This window comes from Grammomys surdaster, unplaced genomic scaffold (assembly GCF_004785775.1).
Source record: "Grammomys surdaster isolate TR1022 unplaced genomic scaffold, NIH_TR_1.0 99, whole genome shotgun sequence".
NCBI classification, from domain to species: Eukaryota; Metazoa; Chordata; class Mammalia; order Rodentia; family Muridae; genus Grammomys; species Grammomys surdaster.
The window spans coordinates 13,633,648-13,647,270 of record NW_021604578.1 but is presented as its reverse complement, the minus strand read 5'-3'; the positions used below and the strand labels follow the sequence as shown (position 1 = coordinate 13,647,270).

The window sequence follows — 13,623 nt, the reverse complement described above, 5'->3', positions numbered from 1 at the left end:
GAGGAAGGGGAGGAGGAGAGGAGGAGAAGGAGGAGGAGGAGGAAGAGTTGGAGGAGAGAAGGAGGAAGAGGAAGGGGAGGAGGAGAGGAGGAGAAGGAGGAGGAGGAGGAAGAGGAGGTGGAGAGGAGAAGGAGGAGGAGGAAGAGGCAAGGAGGAGAAGAAGAGGAGGATGAAGAGGAGGAAGAAGAGGAGAGGAGAAGGAGGAAGAGGAAGAGATGAGAAGGAGGAGGAGGAGGAAGAGGAGGAGGAGAGAAGGAGGAGGAGGAGGAAGAGTTGGAGGAGAGGAGAAGGAGGAAGAGGAAGGGGAGGAGGAGAGGAGGAGAAGGAGGAAGAGGAAGAAGAGGAGGAGGAGGAGGAAGAGAGAAGAAGAAGAAGAAGAAGAAGAAGAAGAAGAAGAAGAAGAAGAAGCAGCAGCAGCAGCAGCAGCAGCAGCAGCAGCAGCCCAATGCAGGGTTACAGTTGGTGCTTAAAACCTTCACTTCAAATGCAATAGATTTTGCATACAATTTGTTTTTTGCCTCAACCTTACAAACTCTGCATGCATCTGTTCTGGTCTGTCATTGCTGTGTGGTAGTTCATGTTCTGCCAGGTAACAGTTTTATAAAAGACTAAATTATATTTCATATTTATATTGTATGGCTATGCAATAATACATTCTCAAAACTGAAGCAGAGGTCAGAGATTACCTTGCATTTTGTTTATATAGCGCCATTAACTATAATTTATACTGTGCTTTCATATTAGCTTATTTAATTTTTATGTTCACATAATTAGGTACATATCAATTTTTACACGAAAATTATTTTTTGTATAGACTTCCTTTTCTTCATATGCACTTGGAGCTTTTAACATAGACATTATTACCAAAATTCCTGAAAGTGACCCATGTAGAAATTGAACCCAAACAGTACTTCTAGCTAGGGAGCAGCTGTGAGCCCTTGCGTGGACAGACCCATCAGACAGCTGTGGTCTTTTGTTTCCTTACCTCCAAAGAGATGGAATCCTTTTCTGCAGCTCGGCAAGGGCCACTTCGCAGAGCTGGATTTCTGAAAGCTTTGTTTTATTTTCAAATATTCTTTAGTAAAGAATGTCTTTGTGGCATTGTTCAGTTCTATAGTAAAACGAAAGAAAACAGCATTTTGATCATTAATTTGAATTAAGTAGCAAGAATGTAATTGACTATCATATGATTTTGATAATAAACTCTGTAAGTCTGTAAATGTAATAATGTATTTAATTTTAAAAATCCCAAATATGTCATCCAGATTCCTATTTGATGCTGCTTTGAAACTATGCTTATATACACAATGCATGTTTAGCATTGGGAGCCATGCTGAACAATGAGATGTTGGTACACAGACTGACTGTTGTCAAGAGGACTGCTGTACACTAAAGAACAGAAATAAAGAGACAGTAGAAAAGAACTAACAGGCCAACCAGAGGCTACGCATGGCCTATCCTTCAAACAGCAGACAGCCTGATTGCCACAGAGCCACACAAGGGCAGGCTGGCCTAGACAGAGTCTGACTTCTCCAAGCATGAGCTCTCCTTGGAGAGGCTTGTACTGGGGAGGGCAGCCAATACAAGAAACAGCCAGCACCTCCATCAACTTCATCTTCATCCCAGTGACCCCATGTATCACCTGGCACCTCTTTGCATTCTTTCCCTGTCTTTCTAAGCAGTGGCCTATTCTAGTCGCACATAATTGTTTCTATTTGACCTATCACTGGCTTAGGTAGATGCTCAAGAAAGGCAAAAGCGAAACTCATTCACAAATTTACATTTACCAAGGCTACGTATGAGAGCAGCTACCCCAGCTCCATTCCTGAATCTATAGCTGTGGGCCAATCATTCAAGCACATGAGTTAGGAAAAAGGACGTTTTTAGTCTTTATATTTATGTAAGCTGGGCTTGTTATGGCTCCTACATTCTTTCTCCTTCATGTGCTTAAAAATGTCTAACTGCTTTCAGGGTGAGGATCCTTGAGTTGTTTCTTGCAGAAATGTACATGTGTTTTCCAACAATCTACTCAGTCCATTGCCAGTGAACAGCCCTTCAGTCAAGACAACATGGGAAGAGGAATCATCGCCGTCTTAACACCGCTGCGCCATTCACACCCATGAAGGGGATAACAGAAGTCAATGACTTCTAACATTACCCTCCAGGGCTAATGATTTTACTTTGCATAGTTTTCAAATAAAGTATCTGAAAAGTGGTATTGTATTGATCATTAGGGAGAATAACTCAACATTCTAAATGCCCTCATAAGTAGACCAAGGTTACGATAAGGTAATAAAGATTCCAAGATACGGACAACATAAGCTAAGCAGAGGAGTGCTGTTAACTCAGGATTTGTTATTATTACCCCTCTACCAAGTTCTAAAATGTTGATGCAGTAAAGAAAGACACAAACACACTCTCTCTTACTTGGAGATATAACTGAACTCTGGCAAAAGTTCAAAGTTTTGAAATCAAAAGATTTCAAAAATGCAAAAGCCAGTCAGAAGCTTTTTCTTGGAAGAGATGGGAAAGGTACAACCAGTAATGGCGCCTGAGTGACTGTTGGGACAAGTAAGAGAGACTCATTCAAAATGCTTCACTTTCAGTCTCCCTTTAACCAGAGTGAGAAACTAAGTTCAAGGTCCCAGGTCCTAGGGGAGCTGAGGACTTCCCACTAGCTGACCAGCTTCTGTTGTAAGGAAACAGTTGTCTGAGTGCAGGCATCTCAAGGACAACTTCTCCATCCTCCTGGCAGGGCCAAACTAAGTTCATGTTCCCAGAAACCTACTCTTATCCTGATTGGTGAAAACTCTGTTGCTCAACCCTTATGTCAAAATATGACTGGACAATGCTACAGCCTACCCCTCTCCTCCTCAATTTGTGGTCTCATCTTTTAAATACGCTGTGCAATTTCTCTTCATGGTCACAGTTCACCTCTCAAATTCATTATATGGCCTTGACTGGTTAGTAGTAGCTTGATTACAATAAAATTTTGTCATCTACATTGGCCTAGTGTTTGAGTTATGTTGGATTTAAATGAACCCCACAACACTATTCTACTTCTGGCTTAAACGAACTTAACAGACAGAGAGCTTTAAAAAAATCACTGGGGCTGGAGAGATAGCTCAGCGGTTAAGAGCACTGACTGCTCTTCCAGAGGTCCTGAGTTCAAATCCCAGCAACCACATGGTGGCTCACAACCATCCGTAATGAGATTGGATGCCCTTGTCTGGTGTGTCTGAAGACAGCTACAGTGTACTCATAAATAAAATAAATAAATAAATCTTTAAAAAAAATCAGTGTAGTGAAATACTTAGATAACTTTCAGGATAAACAAATGAAGAACAGTATGATTATGGCAATTATTATAATTTGTAAGATATATTGCAGTTGAAGCTGTAGATGTACCTGTGTGCCTACAGCATGGTCTTCTGAGACTGATCATTTTGGATTTTATTTGCTACACTTGAACAGAGAGACATGCAGACAAGAGAAGATCAGGAAGTCATTGCTGCAATTATTGCTGGGCCAAGATAGACCTGGGCCTCATGCTTTCTAACTGTGGGGTTCTCTGTCAGCCAGCAAGCTGCTTTTTGTATCTACTTCCAACCTAATCTCCAGCAGAAATTTACTCTGTGATCTGCTATGTGCCTGGTACTTTGATGATGTATTTAGGGATAGAGATTAATTAAATCAAATTCTGTCTAAAGAACATTGTATTAGATCCACGTTTTCAAAATGCTTGGGTAGGTGTCAAAATCACTAAGACACTTGCTAAAATGGTATGTTCATCCAGATTGTGTGGGTCAGCACTGTGTATATGTGGGTCATACGTCTGTTCTCTCTAACAAGTCCCTTGAACGATTCTGATTCAGTTAGAGTTGATAGCCACTGAGTGGAATGTCCTTAAGTTCTTTCTGGTTGTAATAGTATTTAAATGTATTAAGCCTTACCTTACATTTCTATAAACCTGGGTAGTACCCTTATCCAAGGATGCTATTCTCCTATAGATAAATATTATTTGATCTCAGTGGCATTTAAGCTTGAAAATCCAGGCATAGGCAACAACAAATGGAACATCCAACACTATATCTCTTAAAATAACATGTGAAAAACACCAAGGACAAGCTGGAGACAGGAGAGAGGTGACAGAATCCTCTGTGTCACTTTCAGCTGCTACTACCTATTGGAGAAGACAGGCCTACCTTTTTTTCCTTTAAAAAATGTATTTTATGGGCCAGCAGAAAGAATGGAAACAGGCAACCTCAAGAGGTAAGATATGGGGGACCCCCTAGAATGTACCAGAGACTGGAAGGTGAGAGACACTTAGGACTCAGAGGGAGGGACCTTATATGAAATGCCCAACAGTGGTGACAGGGAACTTGTAGAGTCCACCTCCAGAAGAAAGATGGGGTGTCAAGTGGGATTGCCATCCCATAGTCAAAAACTCTGACCCAGAGTTGTCCTTGTCTAAAAGAACTACAGGGTCAAAAATGGAGAAGAGACTGGGGGAAGGAAAGTCCAGTGACTGGCCCAAATTGCGACCCACCTCAAGGAGAGGCTCCAAGGCCTGACACTATTACTGATGCTATGGTGTGCTTACAGACAGGAAGCTAGCATGGCTGCCCTCTGAGAGGTCCAACAAGCAGCTGAATCAGATGCAGATACTTACACCCAACCAATGGACAGAAGCTGGGGACCCCTGTGGTTGAATTAGGGAAAGGCTGGAAGAAGCTGAGGAGGAAGGTGACCTCATAGGAAGACCAGCAGTCTCAACTAATTTGGACCCCCCCAAGATCTCTCAGACACTGAGCTACCAACCAGGCAGAATACACTAGCTCATATGATGCCCCTGACACATATACAGCAGAGGGCTGCCTGGTCTGGCTAGCCTCAATGAAAGAAGCTCCTAACTCTCGAGAGACTTGAGGCCCCAGGGAGTGGGAAAGTCTGGTAGGGTGGGGACATCCTCTTGGAGATGGGAGAAGAGGAATGGGATGAAGAACTGTGGGAGGACAGACTGGAAGAGGGACAACTGAACTGTAAAAAATGATTAAATAATAATAATAACAACTAAAATGTAGTTTATTTATTGTGTGTACTTCAGAGGGGTGCATGCATGGCATAGCTTGGGTGTGAGGGTTAGGAGGTTTTCTTCTTCCTCCGTGTGGGTCCAGGAGATTCCATTCAAGTCATCAAATTTGGTAATAAGTGCCTTTGTCAGATGAACCATCTTGATGGCCTGGAGTGTGCACTTCTTATTGCAAAGTACACTAGAACTTGGCAGATACAATCAATATACAATACTATTGAATGTACTACACAATACTGAAATCTTTTATCTGTTCAGATGAGACAGTTAAACTCCATGGAAATACCAGTGGAAACTGTAGCATGTCATACTTTCATTTACAAACCAGTAATTACTAGAGCCTGGGGAGAAGGCTCAGTCAGTAAAATACTTTCTTTCCATGTGTGCTGATTTGAATAAGAATGGCTCCCATGGGTTCATATATTTGAGTACTTGGTCCTCAGTGGGTAGAATTGTTTGGGAAGGATTAAAAGGTATGGCGTTGTTAGAGGAGATTTCAAAAGCCCACATCATTCTCAGCTCTCTCCGCCTTTTTCTCCAGTGCCATGCTTGGCTGCTGCTATGCTCCCTGCCATGATGGTCATGGATTCTAACCTTTGAAACTGTGAGCTTCAAACAAACTCTTCCTTGTATAAGTCGCCTTGGTCATAGGTTAAATGTATTGGCAATAACATTGAAACTGTAGCATGAGATGCTTTCATAAAATCAAAGTAATTATGACAGGATGGGAAAGGGCCAGTAAAGTATTTGTCATGGAAGCATTGATACTTGAGTTTGATCCCCAGCATCAATATAAAAAGCTGGATATAGGAGCACATGGTTTTAATCCCAGCGCTAGAGATATACAGCTGGACCCCTGGGGCTTGCTGGCCCACCTGCTTGGCCAATCAGCCAATCAGAGAACTCTAGGTTCAAGGAGAGCCCTTGTCTCTAAAAATAAAGTGGATAGCAATTGAAGAAGCCATGCAAAATCAATCTGTAGCCCACACACACACACACGAATGATAAATGTGACAGATAAGATAAAGGAATTGTCATTTCCTTGATATATTTGAGGATAACCAGAATTTATATCATTATAAAGGCCATTGCTATTGGGTTTCCTTAACAATTAGAAAGGGGCAGCTATATATGTAATAAAGTAACTTTGGAGTACAGATTACATCAATATGGTGTCTTTTAGAATCAAGGTCTTACTCTGTAAACTTGTTTGGCCTGAAACTTGCTTTGTAGGCCAGGCTAGCCTCAAACTCATAGAAATCTGCCTGCCTCTGCCCACTAAGTGCTGGGATTATAGGCCTAAGCCACACAGCCAGCTTTTCACTTTGATTTCAGCTCTAGGCTTGGTATTTGGTAATTTAATATTTAAACACTTCATTATTATTAAGCAAATATATGTTAAGCATAGTTTCTGGCATCTTGCTAACTGTAGAAGTTAAAGCTATGCATTCCTATGGAGCCTGTATTCACTTGTATCAAGTAAAAGTATAATCCAGTAAAAGTCCTAATGCTGTGAACTAAGGGTTCTCAAGATGCTGATTCTGGTGGTGCCTTGCAATCTTATTAAGACATGTGGAAGAGGGCAAGATTATAAACGCAAGGCAGACTCTATTAGATAGACTTCCTAGTATTAGACTCTTATTTAAAATGCTGCAAGATATGTATTCAGGTATCTCATTCAGATTATTAAATTTCTTGTTAATCTATTTCTATTAATCCATTTCTATTTTTTTCTTATTATTACAAAGCTTTTCTCCCAGAATTCACATCTCAGTCCTGTTTGTGTAATACATGATTTTTCATTCTTTTCAAGAACACAGTACGAAAGAACACCTGACAGAAAGGGGAGCATGAAGAAGTTGTGACAATAATGCTCAGGCTACTTTTCCAAGGGTTTGGAATTGCATGATTAGGATACCTTCTGTCCGTGGAGGTATAATCACTGCGGGGGTCAGTATGCTTATTCACAGACATGATTTGGTTCCAGGAGATTAATGTATAGACTGTATATTACTCTGTATTTTCAAGGCATAAACAAGTGTCAGATTTAGAATCCCAGTGAGTGCTTGTTGGTGTAGAAAGAAGATTTCTAAGGAACTAGCTCTCTGCAGCTGCTGCTAACTCATCATTATTCTATTTCCTTTGATTTACTAATACCATAAGCATCAGGTCTCATCCTGTGGGTCATGATTCCTTCGGGCTATGATTCTTTCACAGGGATTACCTAAGACCATGGGTAAATCCAGATATTTCCAGCATGATTCATAACAGTAGCAAAATTACAGTTATGAAATAGTGACAACACTGAAGGCCTAAAATCAGCCATAGGCCTAAAATCAGCAATAGGCCTGTCATACATGTATACTAACACAAAGTCTTGGGTCTCAGTGGAAAAACAATGAAACAGATGGCTATAAGCTAATGTATAGAGGCAGCTTTTGTGGAAATTTACAAGCCTGAGTAGTCATAGACCTTGTAAATAGGTAGCCTGGGCAGACAATACCAACTTAGATAAGGACAAGTGAATCATAGGCAGAGTCATAGTGACTTGTCCCCTGAAACTTCACCCAGCCGATACCCTGTTCTGAAGATATCTGTATTCCCCCTGAACACCCACACTCCACTGTCATTCCCTTCCCCACATCCTGCCTTTCTGTGTTTATAACCCCTGTGTGACTGAATTACGATTTGAGAAAAAATAAATTATAAAAAAAAAGAAATAGTGACAAAAACAATTTTATGGTTGGGGTTACCACAACATGAGGAACTGTATTAAGGGTGACATTATTGGGAAGGTTGAGAATCACTGCCTTATGAAGTGTTCCTAGAATGTTTTTACTATTTCTAGGGAATATAATCCAATTTTCTTTGAATTGTTTAACAGTGGAAAGGGTGAGGTTGGGTTAAAATGCTATGTCCAGCACATTTGAGATCCCCCAATGTTGGGAGCCGCGGCAGGTGCTGGCAAAGTCCGCCATCGCTAGGTGGCGCTGTCAGCCATAATTCTTCCTAGTAAACAAATAAAGTGCGCATGTGCCATGGTAAAAGCCCGCCAAAGCTAAGCCCATCCCACGGCGTTTGGCGCGCTACGAGTAAGCAGCCAATGAGAGGTGATTACACCGCTCTAGGGTATAAAACAGTGCCTTTCTCCATCTTCTTCGTCTTCTGCCACCATTTTGGTTTAGGGAAATAAACATGTTTCTACGGAAGGATTCTGGTGTGTGTGTGTGTGTGTGTATGTTCCTGCCAGCGAGACCACTACACGCGCGCGCCTCACACCCCTTCACACAGGAATGGAGAAGGGTAAATATGTTTGACACTGAGACACACTGTTGAAAAGCAATGAAAATTCACAAGCTATTTTCAGGACTTCAGGGCAGTAATTATTTATACCTCTTCAAGAAGGGCGAGAAAGTTCCATTTGAAATGGATTCTAACACTCCTATTGAAATGCATTTTGCATATATTTAGAACACTTCAAAATGTTTAGTGTCAACAAGGTAGAGAAAGCTTGGTCTGTTGTAAAGGTCTAAATTCAATGGGAAATTACAAGTTTCAATCACAGGAATGCACAAGGTAAGACAGAACAGTATAATCATGGGGCCAGTTCTTCAGGCCTTGGGAGTTCTTACTATGTGCTAATTGAAGATCTGCCTAAAGTCTAAAGGGATTTGCATGCTGGGAAAAAAAGTCAGCCAGGATGCTCATTTGATTCTGACAAATCCTAACCTATACATGCTCATCAAATAAATTTCAATCTGATTTTCATATTTTCATTATGAACCATTCTCTCATGATTAAATCTGCTTTAGGGAGTACCATTCTGCACCTAAGTATTTAGCCTAAAGAGACACAAAACAGGGACAAAAATAAGTCCATACTCCATTTATTTATTATTTTGTCAAAATGGAGCCACAGACCTTATATCGTAGTCATCACTGAGAGCAACTTATATTTAGCAGATCTTTGATATATAGGAGTTGTCATTAGCAAGGTAAACTTTTGTTGAATTTTTTTTCATTTTGATTACATTTTCCTTTTAGCATTTGCCACCACAATATTTGGTTTTCATAATACAATTAAATGTAATGGTGTACCAGAATAGAGAAAGAGTTTGCATGATGATACTTTAATCCTTTAGTTAGGAAGTTAAAGAAAAAGACTTTTTCTTAAATATATTTTGATTATATTCTTTTCCTTCCCTAAGTCTTTCCAGATTCTCTACTCCTCCTGACCCATCCAACTTTTAATTCTTTCTCAAAAAAAAAAAAACCAGAAACACACAGTACAATAAAACCTGCTCCAAGAAAACAAAACACCACTCACCCTCTTAAACAAAACAAACTAATAAATAAACAAAACATTCAGAGGCAGATGCTCACAGCTAACCATTGAACTGATAAAGGGGTTCCCAATGGAGGAGTTAGAGAGAAGGAGCTGAAGGAGCTGAAAGGTTTGTGGTCCCATGAGGAGAGCAACAATACCAACACCAGAGCTCCCAGGGTCTAAACCACCAGCCTAGGAGCACATAGGGAGGGATTCATGGCTCCAGCTTTATATGTAAGGGAGGATGGCCTTGTCGGCATAGGTGGGAAAGGAGATCCTTGGTCTTATGAAGGCAGGATGCCGAGTGTGGGGGAATTCGAGAGTGGGGAGGTGGGAGTGGGGAGTTGGTGGGGGCACACCCTCATAGAAGCAGCAGGAGGGGGATGGAATAGGGGATTCCTGGGTGAAGAGGAAATGGGGTAAGGGGATAACATCTGAAATGCAAATAAATATCCAACAATAAAAAAATTTTAAAAATCACTAACTATAACAAAACAAACCACACACACACACACACACTCACACACACAAACTGTGGAATGCATTACAGATTGGTCAGCTACTCTTGCATATCTTGCAGGTAGCACATCATTCTACTAAGAGTTTGTGGCTGGCTTGGTGTTTATGTTTTTCTTTTGAAAGTGTCTTCAATAAATGGAACTAGTCAAACTGGATGGTATGTAGAAAAATCCAAACAGAGCTATATTTAACATCTTGCACAAAACTCAACTCCAAATGGATCAAATACTTCAGCATGAAACCAGATACACTGTGCCTGACAGAAGAGAAATCGAGGGATAGCCTTGAATGCCTTGGCACAGAAAAAGACTTTTGAACAGAACATAGGCACTAAGATCAACAATTAACAAATGGGACATTCTACATGGCAAAGAACACTATCATCTGAATGATGTGACAGACTATAGTGAGAAATATTTTATTTTTACCAACTATACATCTGATTGGGAGCTAATACCCAAAATATATAAAGAATTCAAAAAATCAAATATTAAGGAAAAAAATGACCAAACTATAAAGGAGGTATAGATCTAAACAGAAAAAACCTCAAATGGTTGAGAAACGCTTGAAGAAATGTTTAACATCCTTAGCCATCAGGGAACTGCAAATCAAAACTACTTTGAGATTCTACCTTACACCTGTCAGAATGGCTAAGGTCAATAAAAAAAGTGACAGCTCATTCTGAAGAGGGTGTGGAATACAGGGGCACTCCTCCACTGCTGCAGGGAGTGCCAGTATGGAAATCAGCATGTCTATTTCCTCTGGAAATGAACCTGCCACAGGATCCAGCTTGAGCGTCTAGGCAGAGCATGTTTCATGTTATCACTGAGACTCTTGCTCCACTATAGTTAGTGCTGCTCTGCTCATGAAAGGCTGAAATAGGAAACAACCTAGATATCACTCAATAAAGAAATGGAGAAATAAAATGTGCTACACTTATATAATGGAAAAAAAGACTCTTTAATATTACATTTAACCAAACATTTTACCTCAAACAATTATATTTAGTTTGGATTACCGAATCCTTTGATAGCTTTGGAAAATTATTTTCAGTTTTATTCAGGGTGACCGATTTTGCCCATGGTGAAAAAGCCAAAAGGATGTCTATGTAACGAGCTCAGTTCAACAGTAACCAACTCTTAGAATGCTGTAGACAAGATGCTAAGCATTCATAGTGTTGTGACATTTGTTATATGTTGTTGTAATTTACATTTTGGGACAAGGTTTTTGAAAACTATGGGAAGGGATACATTAGTGGTCCCTCAGAGGTAATTAGTATAGAAAACCTTGGCATTAGCAAAATCCAGAGTTCTCTGACTTCTATGTAAAAAATTACTTCATTCTCCTTTCTCACTTAGTTTTACTCATTTGTTTAAGCTATTTAGTTATTTCAGGTTTCAGACAAAGTTTTACTCTGTACCCCAGGTGGGTCTGGAGCTTACTATGTAGTCTAGCCTGCCCAGAAACTCACAGTGATTCTTCTATCTCAGGCTACCAAATTATGGGTGCAGGTGTGACCCACCACACTATGCTACACTATTTTGTAAAACAGTCAAAGCAATGCACTTCAGTGGTTAAAATATCAAATGTTAGAGTAAGAGCTTAAGGGAAACTGAAGAAATGAAGTATTATGCATCAGTAGCTACAGCTCCTTGGGGGCCTCAGGAGATATGGTTATTTGATCCAGAAGGAAGAGATAGCCTAGGCAACACAGCAGATGCCACAGTGGGTGATCTGATACTCCTACGTAGCTCACTCCTAGGAGGGGTTTGAAGTGTATCAGGGGGTTTCTTCTAAAGGCAAATCTCCATACGTGTCTGGTAATGTTTTCCAGACATTGGTTTATAAACCATTAATGACATTTGAAGTGATTCTGGATAAGATTGAATATTTATAACTATCACTTATGTTAAAGTATATTAGAAGACACAAGCTAGAACATCAAACAATAAATTCACAGACACATTGCTAAGGATGAGGCTAAGATAAATACTTGACAATTATGTTCATAAGAAAATTCCTTAAAAGTAGAAAAGAAGGTCTCTCTTAATATGTGTACAGAGTAAAATTTATAAAGATGGTACAAAGATGACAGAACTCTGAGAAACCACACTTTAAATACTGTGTATATACTCTCATTTTCCATAATAAGAATGTTCATTTTCATAGATTAAATCTTTGGAGTGACTATACTAGAAGACAAATGGACACAGTCACATAGTCTTCCTGATAGAGGTTCCATATGGGTTTCAGAGGCAGAGATCAATCTATATGAGATGAATTAGAAAAAAAAAATCTCAGAGGAACAAATAGAAGCAGAACCAGAACCACATCAGCATAAGAATTAATAGAACTGGAGAAACTGAAATGACCTTCTCATAAATTTGGACATGACCAAGGCAAATCACAGATGGTCACAGTAAAAAGAGGTTATTAAAAAGTGTGATAGTCTTGCTGATAAGCTGCACGTCCTGGATAGAGTCTAGTAGGACATTAGAAGGTCAGACAGAAACAGTATAATTGAGAGTTTTTTGGAACTGTCCCCAAAGCTACATATGCCTCTGCCTCTGCCCTGCTGCTTAAAAGCAAACAGCATCTTATTGTGATAGCTAACACATCTCTGATGGAGTATCACATTTCTCTTTAATGCTTAAAGTCTCAGGTTAAAAGTGTTATTTCCTTGTTTGTTGAAAGATTTCCATGAATTTCAATTTCTTTATATCTGCTTATATATACTGAATTCTGCTGAATCAGGGTTAGGAAGAGAGTTAAAAGGGGAAGGCTGGCTGAGAAGAGAAAAATATTAGAACACAGGTAGGGCTTTCCTTCTAAGATCAGGATGTACTATGAACAGGAAAGGGAGTGGGAGGTGGGAGTGATTGTACAGTAGACACACCGACTCTTTGACTCCCTTGCAATACCCAAGATACTCTCACCGTCTGTGAAACTTACAGGATCTCTCCATATGGACCTCAAGTCTATTAAGTCAGAATGTTTGTGAGAAGATCCTCATTTTTGATGCATCTACTTTAAAGTGAACCTGTTTTAAAAACAACAACAACAACAACAACAACAACAACAAAAACCTCTGATGAAGTCTAATTTATCCATTTCCTCTGAATGTTTGTTCCCTAGGTGCTGTATCCTAGTGAACAGTTATCCTTCTTTAAAGCTCACTCTACTCTATCAAAGCCTTTTGTTGCTGATTTTTTTCCTTTGACTGTCTTCAATGGTTGGTTGGTTATTTATTTACTTGCATTTTTCTGTCTGTATTATATATGTTTATATTTATGTATTCTTATTTAGATATGTATGTATTATGACTCTATTTTCTGAGTGCTGGGATTAATCTAGGACAGGGGTTTCGTCTGATTCACCTGATTCCTGTGAATGCCAGAAGAAGGTGTCTGATTATTTGGAACTGGAGTTACAGATGATTACAAGCCACAATTTCGGTCCTGGTGACTAAATCCGGGTCTTCTACAAGAGCTACAAGTGCTCTAACCCACTGGATCACCTTCCTAGCCAGACAATGGCAAAATTTAGTAGATATTTTAAAGTAAACCTTTCCTCACTTGCTCTATGTACTTAGGTTAATTTTAAAAATACTTTTATCAGTTAAACGGTTGTGCTGGTAGAGGTTTGGGGATACTGATATCACACCACCATTTTGCATATCTACTTTA

The 13,623-nt window shown here is 39.8% G+C and overlaps 1 protein-coding gene across 1 annotated transcript in view; it reads right to left on the bottom strand.

Moving 5' to 3' along the window:
* The window catches only part of Rnf180 (ring finger protein 180), a 161,953-nt gene that overhangs the window by 29,658 nt on the left and 118,672 nt on the right, over positions 1-13,623 (bottom strand). Inside the window, exon 7 of the mRNA XM_028784036.1 lies at positions 986-1,111. Coding sequence (XP_028639869.1) covers positions 986-1,111 — 126 coding nt within the window. The remainder of the gene's footprint in view (positions 1-985; positions 1,112-13,623) is intronic.